We start from the raw sequence: 18,823 nt of genomic DNA, 5'->3' as shown, positions 1-18,823 counted from the left end.
TCAGTCATTCCTCATTTTCTCAATTTCTTATTGTGAGCTTGTATTTTTTTGTGTCTTGGGGCTGTGCTCCTAGAAATATAATTTTCCCAAACCCTGTAATTAAGGGATTCTTGGGTTTGAGGAGCTGGCAGACTTGGAGAATGCTGAAGATAGAAAAGGAAGCTGAGCAGTAAGTGTTGCTGGCATTCTTGATGCCAAATGGGTTGTTGGGAAATGTCAAGGCTTCTGGTAGGCTTGTAGTCAGGTGAATGCATGAGAAGCAAGGGAAAAGAACACACGTGGAGACAGAGGTATACCAAACTCTTTCAACACAGAGGTGTGTGTATAGGGGTGCTGGGGATGTAGACTACTTCTGTTACCACCAATTTTTTGGTCATGCAGTTTCAACTGGTCTTGGGAGTTCAGCTGAATGTGTCTGGATTGCTGTTAGAGTGGATTTTCAAGGGAAATAAAAGAAGTTATACTATGTGCTGCTGATTTAGTTAGTGGCAGCTTTTGTCACTAGTAGTGAGTACTTCAGCAGTGTCCTCATACCCTGTCTCTGATGGTGCTCTTCCAGATCCAATGTGAAACTGGGACTCTGAGTTTTGTCTAATACCTTTACTCTTGAATCAAAAAAAAGTCCTGGAGGTCCTGTCATGCTATGGCCTGTGTATTGCATTATCTGTTCAGTATTTGGTGTTCATTTGAATTCTTGCATCTTGACCTAAACTGTTGTGTACTGGTATGTGCGCGATGTTGAGTGGCATTCTGGGATGTCCATGTGTGTTTAGATAAATGTGCTGGAATTTGTCTCTCCAAAAAAAGTACTTTGTTATTTGTAATCTTCTAGATTGAAAGGTGCTGCAGAAATATCTGCACCTATTTATTAACTCCTTTCTTGCTACTTATTTCCTTCCCTCTTCAGATTACACGCTGACGGTGGAGGCAGTGAAATTGAAGCCATTCTTTGTAGCAGGCCACACCTTTGAGATGACATGCAAAGTGTCTTCGAAAAACATCAAGACGCCACGCTATTCTGTCCTCATTACAGCTGAGAAGCCACTAACAGATCAGTCGAATCCCAATGGAACCACTCGCATAATCTCCTTGAACCAGGATTCAGTAGTGCGACTGGAAGACTGGACAGACCAGACTCGTGTGGATGGCGTGGTTCTGGAGAAGGTCCAGGAGAATGAGTTCCGCTACAGGATGTATCAGACCCAGATTTCTGATGCTGGGCTGTATCGCTGTGTGGTGACTGCCTGGTCTCCAGGTGGTGGTGGCATGTGGCGTGAAGCAGTGAATGGCTTATCCAACCCTATCCAGATAGACTTCCAGACGTCAGGTTGGTATAGAATCTAGCATCTGTGTGTCTAAGCCAGAAAGGGAGAGAGCTCTTTGATCCTCTCCCGGTGGTTTGCCTGCCTTTGGGAAATACCTACTCTTTGGAACATGGAAAGGGTCTCCAAATGGTATAATGGCTGAGAGCTTTGCTTGTCTCCTTTGGTGCTACTTGTGTCCTTTGTGCTATTGATTGTTTACAGAAAGATGTTTAATGAATTGGCTGTAATCATAGCCTCTGGGTTTTTCTTTACTAATGCAGCTTTTATGGTCCTGCAGGCTCAGAACTGGTTCTCAATGTGGAGTAACTGGTGCCGCATTTGCCAGCTTTATCACTAGGTTGCTGTTAGGCAGCAAGTACTCTGGAAAACCGTTAATATAAACTGGATTTCTGTTCCAAACCAGACTCGATTAGCATAGCATTAAATTGTGTGAGCACACCCTCCTGTTGATGTGATTGCAGAAAACGGTCAGGTCAAGGCAATGGTAACATTTCAGCAGTCTTGGCAAGCGTATCGCGCCACTGAAGACCTTAGAGGCCCCTTATGGCTGGACTAAAAAGCTCCACAAATTGGGATGAATTTCAGTACCCAGAAGTGCATCCTCTTCCCCACATCCTTGCTGAAACCCTTAACTTCAGCTGTAACATAGCCTGCCTCTTGAGGTTTTTCTGGAGAAGTGTGCCTGTCATGGTATATTGTTCCGGGGAGGGAGAGGGGGACAGTGTTGGTTTGGATCATCAGAGATGCATGTTAACCCTGACTTCCTATAATGCTGTGTGAGTGGAAAGTGCCATGGAGTTATTTTTATAATGGTGGTTCACCTATGAACTGAGAGGCTCAAGTCATTATTTGATAAACCAAGCTGGTGAATTCCTGTGCAGTTTTGAAGAGCTCTCGGTGTAGCCTGAAGGTGCATCCTGTGTTGGAGCTCTCTAGTTCTTCAGGGTGCATACATAACTAAGGTAATCATTCTCTGCAAGGTGACTTCTAAAAACTAAACTTCCTTATACAAGGCACACTGGGAAAAGGACAAAGGCTGAGTGTAGGGGAACAGTCTTGCAATAAGGACATCACTTCTTAAGAAGCTTTGTAATGCAGCATCCTGATACAAAGTTTAATGAAGATGCAACCTGACCTAAGCTGTCCAGAGAGGGGACATTGACTCAGCTGAATGCTTCTTTCAGTTCTAGGTAACTTCTGATTGGCTTTTTGTTTAGTTTTATGGTAAGTCACTGTTCTGAAAACAATCTGTTAGTTGCCTGTATTCCAAATGGCTCTTAGAGCAGCACTGTCACAGCTGAATATTGCTGTAGATTTGTCTTCTCAAAATGGTTTTATGGGCTATAGTTTTAGCCTTATTACTCTTGATATCTGTATCAGACACAGTGGGAGAGCAGCATTTGCAAAGGGGTGATGCGAGAAATCAGCAAGAATGAAATCTATTCCAAGCCCCTCCCATCCAAACTCTTATGTGGAGGCTCTCCTGCACAGCTGTAGTGGTTGGTGACTCTCCCAACATTGCTTGCGTTACGTCGTTTTGAACTCCTGTCCAAAAAGTTTGGCGGGATGCTATTCATATCCGTGGTTCAGAGGGGAACCTGTAAGCTGTCCAAGGGAGGGAAGTGTGAATGTTGCAGTCTTGACTTGTTTTTGCTGTCACTCTCTACTCCCAGCCTCTGCACCCAGATAGGATTTCTGGTGCATGGAGCAAAGAAAGGGAGGCAGCCTGTAGCACTGCCCTGGGAATGTGTGAATTCCAGTAGCAGGGCTGGAGCAGGGGGAGGGATGGTCTTGAAGCCCTGTCAGCCTTTCATTCTTTACAAAAGAATGAAGAGAGAAATGAGATCCCAGGCACAATTTACGGGAGAGCTATTTCCCAAAATAATCTTGGCACATAGTAAAATCTGGCTTGAAATGCCTGCCTTTCTTCGATTGATGGATGAACTTTGTGTCCTTCAGTCGTTCCTTGGATATGCTATCCGGACATTAATCTCTGGGCATGATGAGGACATGTGATGAGCATAGTTAGAATGTACTAACTGTGGAATTATTATTAGGAAGACAGAAGATGTTTTGTGTGTGTGTTACTTTGGTTTTGTTTGCTGCTGAGGTGTACTGTCTTTGATGCAAACTGTGACTGAGTCAGGGAGACAGAGGTAATGGCAAAGTTGTGGAGCAGCTATAAAAGCACAGCTCAGATATCATGCCCTTGTCTTGCATCCTGTGGTACAGGCAGCTGTCAAACTTGTTCTTCAGGAAAAGAAGTTCGTGCCAGATTTTCCTCTAATGGGAATGGTGAAAGGCAGAACTGCTGAGATAGCTAGTGGTTTCTAGGGAGAATGGGAGGCTCCCCAAAATTGGAGGGATGATACTAACAGTAAAGGGTCAGGAAAAGCCGGGACATGCAGCTTTCCAGGCAACCGTAAAAGCTGGGGAGCACCACTCTGCTAAATCCTGAGTTAAAGGGAGGGTGGGGTGTGATGAGTAGCTTATGAGCGTGTTTGTCCTGGATAGAAAAACTGTTAACGGATGAATTGCACTGCCTTATGGGGCTCTCAAAGTGTAATAGACGGACATTTCAACTGTGACTGCTGGAGGGATTATAGTAAGGCAGTATAATTTTGAAAAATAGAAAGTATTCTGGTCTCCTCCCTACTTTGAAGGCTTGGACTTTGACAGCATTTTTCAGCTTGCACCTTGAGGGATGAAGTGGGGAGACGATCAATACGGAGGCAGCATTTTCAGCAGAAGGAAACCCTTAAAGGATTTTACATGAAGCTTTTACTGGTAGGAAGAATTTCTTTCTCAGTTGTTTTTATTGATTCCCCTTTGATAGGAGGTGGGGAGACTTGCTAAGATTGGAAATCCTTTCCTCCAGTTTGTCTCCCTCCCAGATCTGTGTTGAGTGGTGTTTCAAGGAGGGGTTTTCAGTGTGCATACACATTGTGCAATGTGATCTGTCTGAACGGCAGGAGGCCTGTAAGCTTTTTATGTATGAGCTGGGGACTGAGCACATGAAACTTCAGTGTTTCCTGCCACAATAGGCTTGAAATGTGGCAGTGCTCTGAAATGTTTTTCCATGAACATCTGTGGAAAATGTCTTGCTCAGATTCTTTCCATTCAAGGCAGAACTTCCTGGCTGAAAGCAGAGACCTCCTCTCTTCTTTCTCCATTTGCTGTTGCAGAGGGACGTATTTATTCCATTTGGTTAACAATCTGAAATGTTAATGTAAAGGCATTTGTTTGAAACTTCCTGAACTAAAAAATGTAATGTGGATTTTGTCCACTGAATTATATAAACTGGAAGTTGGGGGTAGGGATGATGGCGAGAAGCCTAGTGTAGGTCACTAGTTCTCAAATATTCAGTCAATTGCAGATTGTTCTCTGCTGGATGTATTTTAAGACCAGGGAGGATCTTATGAATCCTCTGGTCTGGCCTTATGAATAACATGGATCACTAGACTAATGTCATAAAATGAATGCCTGCTGTATGTCCAGTAGCTGTAAGCAAACTAAACTTATTTGGGGGGGGGGGGGGGGGGAAGCTGTCACATATGAAGACTTAATATTTTTCAGTGCTGCTTTTTGGTTTTCCCAGACTAGAACAGAAGTTCTGCCATCTTTTTCAAAGGTTGCCCACTGAGGCAAGGGACGAGAGCGGCTGCCAGTGCCTGTCATGAAATTTTCTCTTCATTTCATTGCATCATTTCTGATGAAACTCAAATGCATCCTCTTTCCTCCTGAGCTATTGGATGATGTATGTGTATATAGCCTTTCAGCCTGGAACACACCTGTCTTCTGTTCCTTGCTCTTCTGAAGCCAGTGTATCAAGACTGTAAGACTTGTGATCCTACCTGCCCAACCTGAAATCTCTCACTTGTCTTTTGGTACCCTGGAGGTGTTGCTCCAGTGGCAATGCCTTTGCACTGCAAGGGCTGGGCAGCAGATGAGAGAGGTGTCTTTTTTTTCATGCTCCCCTTTGCCTGCAGCCTTAGCCAAGCTGGCCAGCAAAGGTGTGAGTCAAATAGTTGGGAACTTGATGGAGATCAGAATGCTTACCTGATACAGGTCTGTGTACTGGTATCTGGTTCAAATGGCTCTAGCTGGCCTGCAGCTGTTTGTTTGTGTGGTGGTTTTTTGTTGTTGTTCATTTGTTTTGTTTTGTCTTTTTTTTTTTTTTAAATGCTGAGGCACCTGGTCTCTGTGAAATCCACCTGGTTTATCCTGGCATCGTAAATTCTTCTTTGGCTTTCATCCTTTAATTTTCTACCTCTTTTACCTGAATCCGGCAACCCAAGTTAATGTTTAGAGTGTCTTTGGCTGCTGTACACTCACAGGGATTTCCACAGAAGTGACTTATTTTCTTTTCCCTTGAGGGAAGCAGGGAAAAGGAAGCTTTTAATCTCGTATTGAGAAGTATGTTATGAGAGAGGATCACTTGGGGCTTGCCTGTGCTCTGAGCTGACTTCCCCCGTGCCATTCAGCAGAGGGCAGAAAGCTCTGGAAAGGCAAAAACAAAAGAGAACTTTAAGGGTCTCAATGAAATCTTCAACTCTGGATTATATCTGCATGTGAGCTCATTGCACAGCAATGTATTATCATTCGCTTTGGAAGAAGCTGAGATAAACCAAGAGCTGCTGAAATATGATCTGAGTATTGATGTTGAACTTGCAATTAAAATTAAATGGTGCCCTGCAATGACCCCAAGAGATGCTCGGTTTCAAAAAGGAGACTAGAAAGATTCTTAAAGGAAGGAAACCTTAATCATGGAAGTGAATGAGAGCAATACAGCAGAAACTCTTTGGCAAGAAAGGCTGGTATTTTCCAGCCACTGTTAATGGGCAGGAACATGCTTTGTCATTGTGTGCCTTTGTGCCTGTGTGCATTAATTTGTAGCTGGAAGTAGAAACCACAGACTAAACTACTGGGGGCTTCTTCCAGTAACAGCTATTATGAGGCTTGGGGTAAAACTTAGGGAACAGCTCCATGAAGAAGCAGGGAGAAGGCAGCGGGCTAGAATAGTGTGGGTGAAGGAGCTCATTATCTGGAGAAAAGCAGGTCATGGGATTCTCAGTTCAAGAATGAATGATTTGGTGCCAGGGCAGATATGAGTAATATCTTGGAAGACAGAGACCTTGTGGATTGCATCAGTTTTTTTTCCCCATTGTGGTCTGTGATTGCAAGTAGGGTTGCTGCATGCAGTGGTTGTGGCCTCCCTGCTGGGTAATGAACTGGGCGCAGGCTGCTTGGGTGCAATGGCCTGCTCTGGATCTCTATTGTCAGTTAGGTTACTTGACCTTTCTCTGCTCTGCTTCACTTGCCTGGAAAATAAAGGTAACTGGTGACCGTGGGGAGACTATACCTTATTTTTGCAGAGAAGTACTGGCTACAATGATATAGAAAAGGCCAAAATGTCACCTAGGTAATTAGGATCTCGTCTGTTGTAAATCTTGATGTTAACTGGTTTTTTATTATCGTCCTTCCTTTCCCCCTTCTTTTTCTTGCAGATTTAAGGTGTTCGGATTACTGAGCAGAGAGGAAAGCAGGGAGAATAGGGTGACATCAGGTAAATAGGGCTCAGAATTTTTTATTTTTCTCCAATATGTAAATCCTTGAGCTAAGTAAATTAACTCAATAAAATTAAACTTCTCCTTTCCACCCTGCAGCCTGTTCAATGTGAATGTGATTGAGCACAAAGTAGTAAATCAAATTTGGTGCAGCTTTTTCCTTTCACTTCCATATGTGGAAGAATTTGCAATACACTTTTTAGCTGAAAACTGTATCACTATAGGATTTGGATCCTGGAGTTTCCTTCATGGGCTGCATGAAATCAATGCTTTGAGCAATGAGATCTGCCATGAAAGGTTTGTACTAGTAAACTTCTAACCTCAGTTTCTTCACTTTTTGTTTAAAATTATATAGTGTTTTTCAAGCATTCAGAAGTCAAGAAATGCTTTGGAAACTTTTTATTCCTATCTTGACTGCAGATGCTTTTCAATATAGAATTATTATTACTTGATTAAAGAAGAAAACTTCTTTTGGGGTTGTGTCTAAGCTTACATGTGGCCTTACTATAGTGAGGAACAGAGATTTTGGCTTAGTTCAAAGGTCTCAGCAGAAGATGTCGATTTAGGGGAGGGTTGATGCTTAGGTCTTAGAATTGGGAATGGTTTGTTTTGTAAATCTGTGCTCTTTAGTTTCCAAATTAGCTGAGGGAATGACACATCTTCAAACCTGAAGTTATTAAAATCCAATTATTTCTCAGCTTTCAAACTCCTGAGCAGCTTTCCTACACTTAAGTTTGCTTTGTTCTTGATGAGCTTTACAGGTCGTGCTTGATCTGTCAACTCTGCAATTGAAACTAAATTCTGGTTTGTTTATTCTCCCAAGTGACCAGTAGGTGCCAATAACAGTATTTCAAACTGTTAAACACAGGCGGCAAGGTGAGCAAAGTCACATCATCTGTTATCTGTAGAGTTCTATTTTTCGTAGTGTTAATGTAGCATGAACTCGGATATCATCGAAGGGATAGTTTACGTCACCTCCCAAAACCCTTCCTGTGACACTGCAAGTGCTTGAAAGTGGCAATGCAGAGACCCTGATAGTTGGTGTCATCAGTGTCGACTGGGAGTTGCCTGTTAGCACATGCCTGCATCTGTAAGCTTGGGGTTGAGGTTTTTTTTTCTGTTTGTTTCTTTGTTTTGGAGGGTAAAAGCTTAAGAAAAGCGCTTCGGTTTTATGTGCCAAGCACTGCTCCGTGGAGTCTAGATGCAGGGCTCCTTGAATGCTGCGGTGTGATGCTAATGGGGGAAAAAGGACACCAACAGGATCCACACCTTGCAGAAGATATTTGTGGCACATTTGTGACCTCTTGGGACGTCCTCGGGAGCCTTCAAAATGTGTCTGGAAGCATTGTATGTTTGTTCTGGTGCTGTTTTTTGCCCAGGTGCTTTTCTTGAATCTGCAGTGAAGCAGATGTCCAGTTAGATAAGGTGATGGTTTTGCATTTGTAACCCACTAACAAACACTGGTTTGCTACTGCTTTTGTTTTGAGATTGGCATGCAGCTCATTCCTGCATCTCTCATTCTGTTGCCAGACAGGTTCAGCTGAAGCTAGAGTAAATTGTTTAAGCTGGAAACATAAATCAGGCAAGTTATAATCAGGTTAAAGGCACTGGTCAGTTGGGTTTTTTAGAATAAAACAGAACAAAAATAAGACCAGAATCCTTCTTTAGAGAAGGGTGGCATGCAGATGTCTTTTAATGAGGGATTAGAGCCATGTTGTCAGCTTCTGTGAATCTTTTCTCAGTCTGTGTAGTGATGACTCAAGTGTACTCAATTCTGACTCAATTGAGTCAGATGTACCTTATGGTGGAGGGTAGGGGATTAAATGGTCTTTGCGGTCCAGCTCAGGGCTAACAGGTCTCTGTTGAAAACAGCCCCCTGCCTTTTCAGGTTTTGTAGTGGGGGGAAAAACATAATCTGTGAAGATGCTTTATTTCTGCCCTTTCATGCCTGAGGACAGCCTGAGGCCCGGGGCATATGAGCAGAAGGCCTGAGATACTTCCAAAGAAGAAAGATGCTCATTCTAGGAGGTTGCAACCACACAGTTTTCAAGACTGAACTAAGAAGCTTTCACTGTAAAGAAGCTTGCTTAGGTTTAAAAAGATAAAAAAATAATTGTTTTCCCTCCCTCTTCAGCTGCAGGGGGAAGAGCACAATCCCTGACACATCTCTCCGTTCTCTGTTGAAATCCAGTTCTTCTAACACAGGACAGTGATTTCTCCCTGGAGGTACAGATGGTAATTTGCAGGAGATGTACCCTAGCAGGGAAATAACCAAAGGGAAATAACTGTTTGTGGCTTACCAAGGGGAAGTATAATCGTGAAATGACAGAGCAGATGCTGCCTAGCAGCCTTCTTACTGCCCAGGAAGCTTTGACTCTTTATGTGGGAGGCAGGGTAGAGATGCACTTAGTGACCCAGAACTGAAGAGTGTGTAGGGAGTGCTGCGTTACCATGATACATAGACTTTCCTGGCTGAGTGACCAAACAAGCTTAGCTTTTACCCTCATGACATTCCATGGCCAGGAGTGCTCATACTCCACACTGCATTAGTGGTTTGTTGCCATGCCAGGGTTTGAAGCCAGTGTCTGTTGAATGCCGGGACTTTCAACTTACGAATAAGGCCTGAAAAGTCCTGTCTATATGTACCCTCTGTCTTTGCTTATTTACCCTGCCAGGGCAGGGGCAAGGCAGCCCATCCTTAGCCTGACAAAGTTGGGATAGTGCAGTTCATCTCCCTTGCCAGCATCTAGCCAGGACAGAGCTGGAGCAGAGCATGCCCCATATTCCTGGCATGATGTCACCTCACTTCCAGCTGGAACTTGGGATAGACCCTGAACTACAGAAAGTACAGGGATCATTATGGTGCTGTTTTGCCAGTGCGGCAGAGGATGTGTGCTGGGAATGCAGGGATGGATGTTCCTGGCAGATTTTGACAGTCTTTGTTTCTGTTGCTGTGACAGTTCACACACAGCTTGAGACTTTTCTGGTTACAGTTGGCTGGAGTGCCCTGGTCCATGCTGCCTTTAGTCCCCTAGGACCTTGAACTTCTGTCTGCACAGCTGCAAAGAAAATGAGGGAAAATGTCTTGTTTTATCTGAAGTTGAATAATAAAATAGGCTGCAAGGGGAATATGATTGGTGGGGGGAGGGATGTGAATGTCAGGAAACAAATTGAATTCACATAGAAACAGTTTGGATAGAGGCTGAGGAAGCAATTGCATTAATCTCTCTCCCTTTGCCCAGACACGGATCCCATCGTGCTGAACTTCAGTTAGGGCTGCAGCCTGCTTGTGAAGTCACTTACCTGAACAGCTGAACTTCAAAGTGTTCCGAGTCTCTTATTTCTTTAAATATGTTCCAGCATAAGCATGTAGGAGTCTCGGCTGGTAGTCCATATGTAACCTCTATTGCATCTCTACCACCATTTTATCCTTGCTTGGTGGGGTAACTTGCAATCTTAATTTTAAATGGAGAGGACTTCTAGTGTCAAAATGGGTACAAACCTCTGGGATTATATGTCTACATACTGCCCTTGTGTACAAAGTACCACTGCTTCTGGGGCAGAGAAGAGGGCTGTAAGAAATTTACGGTATAACAAAGAGCAGCACATTGTGCCCAATGGACATTGTGGGGGGAATTTTGGAGGCCACAGAACTAATTATTGCATTGTAATTGTAATTCATTTCTTTGTATGCTGTGTAATCTCTGCTGACCAAAACAAGTCAGGCCCTTGTAGTCTAGAATAGTTTCACCAAAAAATGATAGCTCTAGCTTCACAGCACATCCAAGTTTCTTTCCAGAACCTCAGTCTGGAAGTGATGTGATAAGTGTGTGCAGTGTGGTGAGTTATCGGCATAGCTTTCCACAGAAACCTGTTGGGAGAGCAAGGAACAAATGGGTTGTCTTGGATGATTGCCTTAAATGTTTTCTTTCAAAAGCATTGTTTGCCACTGATCTTCAGTGGATTTGAAATTTACAGTTCCCGTACTAACTGTAGCATGTAAGAGTGAAGGAAGGCAAATCTTCCAACAGCTTTTCTTTCCTCCCAAACCACCTTTCTATGCTTGTTGCTGCTGCTGTACCAGAGGTAGCTGAGCCAAATAATGATAGCAGCTAATGGAGTCCAGGGTTACTTCTTAATCTGAGTCCCAGGTTCCTTCTCGGGTCCCCTGGCCCCTTCCCACAGAGCCATCCCAGAGGCCACCGCTAGCATCAGATCTTCTTCTGCTCATGTCCTTTGCCTCGTTTAGTAGAGAAATCACTAAGGGTGTTTTGACACATTCTTCAGTTTCCGCCATGTGAAAGAGAGTACTAGCAATGTTGGCATATCTGAGGAGTTGTGGTTTTGTTAATTTTGCACCAGAGATGTAGTTGTTGTCAAAATTTGGGGAAGTTTTGTTTTTTAAGTTATGTACCTCAGAAGTCAAACACCACATGTTGTCATGGTGTCTGAGCATTTCATAACAGTGTAGTGGTTTTCATCAGTATCGTCACCACTTTGCAACTGAAGGAGTTTACTGTACTCTTGGGCTTTGAGACACATTCTACAGAAGAAGCTATCTGTGGCAGAGCCTGAAGGAAAACCCACAGCAAAGTGTTATCAGATGCACTTCTTGTATTGTCTGTGTTTCAGTTCTGTAGCAGAACCATATGTATTGTTAAAATACTGGTTTGCTCTAACTTGACTTTGTATTGACAGCCTCAGCCAAAAAGATCAGTGCTGGATTAACCTGAAGACCTGAACCCTCATTCTCTTAGAGGAGTCACCAGTGGAAGACAGTCTGCTTTTGTGCAGGATAGTAGAAGGCAGACTTGGGCAGAGCAGCCTCCAGGTTGGGTGACAGGTCTGGCAGTTTGGGTACTTGGTCTTAGTGCAGAAATTAATGGCTAAAAATTGATAACTCTTTTGCAAAAACTTACACGGTTGTTTATTGCTACTTCAGAGCTCTGTCTCCACAAACTAGCAAAGAATACTTCAAAAACACGCAAAAAAGGTTTTGGACACTGAAGAAAAGCCTGTCATTAATAATTGTGGTTACTTTTTTCTAGGTCCTGTGTTTAATGTCTCTGTGCATTCTGACAACCCAACGATTTACCAGGGTGAACTGGCAGATTTGCTGTGTATCGTCACAACGGAAGGAATGGCACTTGAGCCAGGTATTTTGGCAAAATTATTTTACTTGTAACTCATTTGCCTTCACCAGGCAGAATAATACCATCAGTTACAACCCTATGTCCTTTAAGTGAGGCTGGAGAATTGAGAAGCAGCATGGAAAATCCTATAGAAATAGTTAAATACAAGAGCATCTTTGGTTTACACGACCCAATTTCAAACAAGATTTTTTGTTTCTCATTCTGAGTTCTTACTGCTAAACCCTCCTGTGCTGTCTGTACCAACTGACCCCACAGATGGTAATCTCAGTCTACAGTCACTAGATGGGCCACGAAAACTATTTCCATTTCCTTTAATTGGAAAGGAGGTCCATTGGCAAAACCTGTTACGAGAAAATGGTCATCTGTAAACAAATCTTAAAGTCACATGACATTTCAGAGTGAATTTAAGGCTTAATGTAAATTTAAACATCACAAGAATTGACTACTGCAGCCTAAATACTAAAATTGAATGTCTGTTGCTGATGCCTTCAGAGGTGAGCCTCCTTTTTTGTGTGGAAGAAGAAACAAACATGGTACCTAATTGCTGTGAAAAGGATAGTGGACACTTTAAGGGCAAATTTTTATGAAGAGCTGAAAAGTTCAGAGAATTGTTTAAACCCTACCTGCTTGCCAAGCATTGCCTGAGCTACTTTTCTTCAAAATGCTGTGAGAGTAACTCTGGTTATTATACCCAGAATTTGGGTTTGGAGTGAGTTTACATTTTTTAAACAAGTCATTCTCTTTCTCTCTATGGATATAAAAATGTATCTAAAATAAATCTATAAATATGTATGTATGCATATACCTAAATATAAAGATGTCATGATTCATGTGAAATTTAGAAATCTGCATGTAAGCCACTACAAAAGAGGTGCTGTGCAGAAAATATTACTTAAAATGTAGTAGCTGATGTGATGAAGTACCAAGCTTAGTAAAGGCCCATCACTTTGAAATTCAAAGATGTCTGTTCTACATTAAATCTGAGTATAATGGGGAAGCAATTTGTTAGATTACGGTTGTGTGCTGCCTGTGAAAAAATGATAGAAGTCTGTAGATTGTATTATTGAAATGCTTGGTAGGGAGGAAAAGCTGAGTAAACTTTATTGCTGTCAAAAGATTCATAGCCAGGGATACTGGACACAGTAAACGGTGACATATGCCTGTACGTGTACCACAGTCTGTCCTGCAGCTTCTGCTCAGCAGGAAACCTCTTCTAAGTTGAGGTGTGCCCAAGCTCTTACAGGCATTGTTGTGAGGCAGTACCCAAAGCAGCTGGTTTCTTTGCAAAGCAGTAATTGCTGGCAGGGAGCAGCTGCTACTTCTGCTGGTGTTCGACAGCTAAAATAAGGTTGGGGTTGCCTTGTGAAAGAGGTCTCAGCACCCCTGGCTCACTTAAAACTTGAAAAGAGGCCACTTAGTAACAGTGGGGCTCTCCTGTCAGAGAGTGATACTCCGCTGCACTTGGTTTCTTGATGTTTTTTTCTGCGTTTAGTAGCTTGAGACTGGGAGGAGCGCTGAGAAGATAAGGATTACCAAAGGGATTGAAGTAAAAAGGTGTCCTTTTCGAGGGGCTGCTTATCAGCACAATTAAGTTTTAACTGGGCAATGTCCTAAGGGTTCATGCATGTCTGTTGAATTGATAGATGATGCCCGGAGTTGGAAATTACGCTGTTTCCAGCAGTCATGAGCAGCCAGTGCAGTTTTAACATCAGCACTGTAATCTGTTCCATAGCTGGGTAATGTCATCTTGAACATGGCAGATCTCTGCCTCTGTGGGTTGTGTTTGTTTGGGGGTTTTTTTGGGTTGGTTTTGGGTTGGTTTTTTTTGAGTCTGTAATGGGGCAGATGCGGCACATGCAACAGATACACCTAGAATGGAGTAAACTGTGGCATTGTGGCAGGTTTTGAGGCCACGCTCTGAGGCCTCAAAGGCCATGCTCTGAGCCTTCAGTTGCTGAATGAGCAGGATTTGGGGCGTAACCAGCCATGTTGTATGGAGAAGCCCCATCTGGGCCTTTCATATGGACCTGAGACTGGCCCCTCTCCAGTCCTTGCTGGTCCTCTGGATGAGACTGGCAGAAGAGCTGGAGGGAACAGCTGGAATCTATGCAACAGCTGTAGGGTGTGCAGACTTCCCTTGTCAGTCTGTCGTCTTGGCCTTAAGAGATGGAGGGAACTAGAGCAGTGGAATAACGGAGCAGGTTAGGTGAAGAAGGGCCTTGAGGGCTCATATGATAACAAAAAGATGTAGTTCCTCAGTAGCAACCTTATTTCCCTGTATCCTGTCTGTGATCTGTCTGTATGCTGAGTCAGTATCACAATTTAATTCACAGCTGGAATGAAGAACTTGCTTTTAAAAAGAGTGCCAAACATTAGACAGACTGTGAAAGTAACAGGGCTGTCTCATCCCAGTGGGAAAATGAGGCATGTTGTTAGGGAAAGCCTACATCAGGTAATCAAATAAACAGAGCAAGAGCTGCCAGCATCTCCTAGAGGAAAACAGATGACAGCAGTACAGACGTGGTCTTTCCGTTTGGGAATGTGATGAGAAAGGAGAGCAAAGCAATTGCATTTGACTGTCTTCTTAGGGGCCTGATGGCTTTCAAAGCCATCTGCTTTTCTGATGTGAGACCTGCTACAGAGCTGTGGTTTTGGCCCTCTTGTGAGCAAAGAAATATCAGGGAATTGCATAGGAGGTCTTGTTAAATGCGTGTCCAAAACGCTTTGAACACACTTGGTATGCCAGCCAGCTCTGCTCTTGTACACACAGGCACTCAACTTTGCGAGCCTGAATGTGGATGAGTATGAATGCTTCCTGTAGTAAGTTGACGTGTCAGGTCCCACTTCTTCTCCCGTTTTGTATGCACAATCAGAAAAATAAAGTACTTCCAAGGAGCCGAGGAAAAGTTAAATGATCTTTGTCAGTGCCCTTCTTTGTTACAGTTAGATCAGTCTATTTGTTTCTAGAAGTGTTACTTATGGGTTGGAGCCTTGTCTGGTAGAAGCAGTTCACAATACTCTGTATGTTTGTGTGTACCCAGTCTGTGGGAAACTTTCAAAAGGGTGGAAAAGGTTTTGGCGTGACTGCTGTGTGTTTTAATTTCCTCAGCTTCTTTGAGACCCTGCTGAAATGGAGTGTGTATTACTAAGCTCAGCACATGGCAGCAGCTGCTCCATCTAAAGAAGTGTTCCTTTAGCTTAGCAGCTGTGGTTAGCGTTTGAATTGATATGAGGGGAGTATATGTGTGTCAGGGGGGAATAGTAGTTCTTCTGTGCCCTGAAGATATAAAAGCTACTTCTGATATTTCTGTTGAATACACATTTTCACAAACGATCTCTCTAGATTTCCCAGATCACCCCTTCTTGGGCTATGTGCTTAGGGATTTAAAAGTATTACTTACTGTGCCTGAAAGGAGATGTTTTTTATCTGCTCCAGACAGACCCAGTGGGCACTCTGGAGAATTTAACAAAACCAGCTTGTTTACCTCTTGTATGGCTTGAAGTGGTTTGCTCAGCTCTCTAGGAAGCCCTATTCAACTTCCTTTAAATGTAGTAAACAAAAAGGGTCTCAAAATTGTGATTCAGCACTGTAACAAGATGTTGAGAGAGCTCCATTCTAAGCAGTGGAAGTGTATGGTTCCTAAGAGCTGGTCTAGAAACAGGATTCCCTGTTTTGAGGAGCAATTGGCCAGGGAAGCAGCTAAGACCCAGACAGCTTAGTCCTGTGTGTCAAATTGAGAAGTGCATAAAGATGTGCTTTACATGTTGATGATCCTTACTTACTGAGGAGGGGAGGAAGCATAGCACCACTATTACTCTGCTCCTAGAGCTCTGTAGCGTCCTGCTCCCAATGCTTTGTATTCCTTTATAAAAGCAGCTGAGTTGAATGGCCTGGAAGCACTGAGGTCCTTGATGGCCTTCCACATTACAACATTACGGAGCATGGAAGGAACCGGTGAAAGAAACCTTTGTAGTGTTAAGTGTGAGTGTGGTTCTTGTGGTTGGGTTTGTGGGTTTTTTTGTTTTGGTTTGGTTTGGTTTTTTTTGTAGACTGGGGACAAATATTGGGAGGGTGACTTGTCAACATTGATGCAAGGCATGTGTGGAATGGTACAGATGCTTTTGGGAAGATCTGTGTGTTATCTGTTTTATGTCACTAAAACTACATATTTATTAGCACTTGGGAGCTGCTAGGCATGTTCATCGTGGATCTTTACAGAGCGCTTGATTATGTCCTGGTTTTGCTAAATTTTTTAGAGAGCACTTGATTATGTCCTGGTTTTGCTAAATTTTCTTTCGTTTTTATTGCATGAGAACCAGACATATATAGAAATGAATTGGATGACTTTGCTGTATTAAGCTATTTCAAGGAGGATAGTGACAAAGAGTACACAGAGCCAAATCCTCCCTCTGACTGTCTGTAGTGAGTCACTAATTGCACACTGTGTATACTGACTAATAAAATATGTTGGCATAATATTGTTGTCCCATGTTGTAATCACAGAAGATAGATTCAGCTATTTCAAAGTGACAGCAAGTGCCTGCACTCATCTTTGTATGTGGAGGGAAGGGAACCTCAGATTAACTGAGACTGAAAAGAAGGAATTCTTCAAAGGTAGCAAGTTGTCTGGGAATCTGAAAGCTAGATTATTGTTCTTAATATCTAAATTTATTGTTCAGACCTCTTTTAGCAAGTGCAATGGTGTATTCAGCGTAGTTGGACTTAGCCTGGAAGATGTCCATGTGCTCCTATGGTACCTGGAAACACAAGAGCTCAGGGCAGCCTTGCTGATCTTTGGAAGGAATTGATCGTTCCCAACGTGACTGCCTGTGGACCGGTGCTGTTACCATATTTGGCATAAACAGGCTGCAGAGTCAAAGAGCAGTTTATAGAAACAGAGCTCTCTCCAGTAGAAGCCCTATTTCCCACAGACGGATGAGTACACAAAGCAGAGGTCAAAGTTTGGTCCCGTTAACTGAACATGTCTTTATGGTAATTTTTATTAACTTTGCTTTCAAGGGAAGCAGCCCGAGAGCTATGCCAAGTAACTAATAGTAGTACTTGTAGTGTGATAGGCAAGAGTGATTGTTGTGAGGGCTGCTGGTCCAAATGACCTATGCTGACCCCCACGTAGGACTAGGAAACCTACTGCTGCTGTGGGGCTGCAAAACAGGCAGGGTGCTCTCTTGATGTTCTGTGCTGTCACCCAGAGCAGCTGGCCAGGGCAGGAAACTGGCTGGTCTCTCAAAACAGTTTGATCAGACAGCTTTTCCAGTAGTAACATCTGCTTTCTCATCTTTTTGTTTAGTTTTTGAAGATGTGTGTAAAACCAGTGCACCTTAGAGGGGAGTTAATTATACCCCAAACAGTGGGTGCTTTTTGTCTGCAGTAAGGGGGAACGTTCCACCTGGCCAGCTGATGCTATACTTCAAGTAGCAGAGCTGAGGATGTCCCTTACTTCACTTTACTTTAAAATAATATTTTAAGATTTCCTTCCTTCCTGAAGCATTAGCTTGCCTGATAGAGGCTTAAAAATTGTCTTCGCTTATATCTGCAAAGAATTTGAGTACAGCAGCAGGTTTAGGGCTTTAATTTTTCCACATTTGATCTCTGTGCTAATGGAAGTTGAGAAGAGCAAACTCAATTAGCTGAAAGATAAGTTTTAAATTTCAGGTTTCTAATACTGTATTTTTCAGAGATCTCTATACTAGCAAATGGAGGTTTGATACATCACCAAAATCACTGGGACTGTCTTGGGTATGCATACATTCTACCAGTACCCAAAACTCAGTACAGAAAGAGTAAGCTCTGTTTCCAGTTTGGGACCATCAGCTTGCTCACGTGCCAGGAAGGAAGACCTGTTGATGAAACAAGTGAGCAGGCTTTCCTGTCTATGCTCTAGGTCATGCCAGGTTTCAGACTCTGACAGGTGTTGCTGGGCTCATGTTAGCAAAGAATAGCAGTGATGTTTAAAGTAGATTCTCAGCTACATCAGCTTAGTAGGGTTAAGACTGAGATCTGCTAATGGGATCAATAGGATCTTGCATGAACATTGAAAGAGCTAGATGTGTTGATGAACTCTGACTACCTGTCAGCTATGTTAAATGTTAAAAGTGTTGCAAATGCATTTTATAGAATAACTCTTTGGGTGGTAAAACTTGTACAAGGTGTGATGCCTGATGATGTGTGACAGTAACTCACAGCTCTGGAAAAAAATGTATAAAAGCTCAGGCTTTGCTCCTGAATGCTTTGTATTTTTGTAGATAATTTTTTGTGGTCTGTGTAGAACCTCTGTATTCATTTAGGCAGACAAAATGTAAGGAAGGAGTCTTCGGGAAAGAGACTTCTGACTTTGTGGTTGTGTAGGCCCTGCATGAAGACAGTGATTGCAAATTACTTTGCTAGCAAATACCTGGCTCTTCCAATCCCTTTTCAATGTAGGTTCACCATAGTTATAGAACTTATTATGACACTAGGCCTGCTTGGTGAAAACTTAGATCAGAGATGAAATACAAATTTTAGAATGGCAGGCAGGAAAGCAAGAAACCTCTTTGTGGTCCCTGTAGTAAGTCACCCTTTATGTGCAGATACATTCTTCATGCCAGTGCATTTCATTACAGTTCACTGTTTGAATCCTCCTAAAAAGGACATGTTCAGGGTCCTCTTTTCTTTTTTCTTTCTTTTCTTTTTTTCTTCCACTGTCAGACCAGTGTTGGCTATGCTGCTTGCAGATTAACCTTTCTGCTGAGAAGTGGCACTATGAATACTTCTCGGAGC

At 42.9% G+C, this 18,823-nt stretch overlaps 1 protein-coding gene across 1 annotated transcript in view; it reads left to right on the top strand.

Annotated features, from left to right (window-relative positions):
• The window catches only part of PTGFRN (prostaglandin F2 receptor inhibitor), a 71,368-nt gene that overhangs the window by 47,243 nt on the left and 5,302 nt on the right, over nt 1–18,823 (top strand). Inside the window, exons 6-7 of the mRNA XM_054184552.1 lie at nt 908–1,327; nt 11,941–12,048. Of these exons, the coding sequence (XP_054040527.1) occupies nt 908–1,327; nt 11,941–12,048 (528 nt within the window). The remainder of the gene's footprint in view (nt 1–907; nt 1,328–11,940; nt 12,049–18,823) is intronic.

The sequence above is a fragment of the Rissa tridactyla genome, chromosome 1 (genome assembly GCF_028500815.1).
Source record: "Rissa tridactyla isolate bRisTri1 chromosome 1, bRisTri1.patW.cur.20221130, whole genome shotgun sequence".
Lineage (NCBI taxonomy): Eukaryota > Metazoa > Chordata > Aves > Charadriiformes > Laridae > Rissa > Rissa tridactyla.
This window is presented reverse-complemented; position numbering and strand designations above follow the sequence as displayed.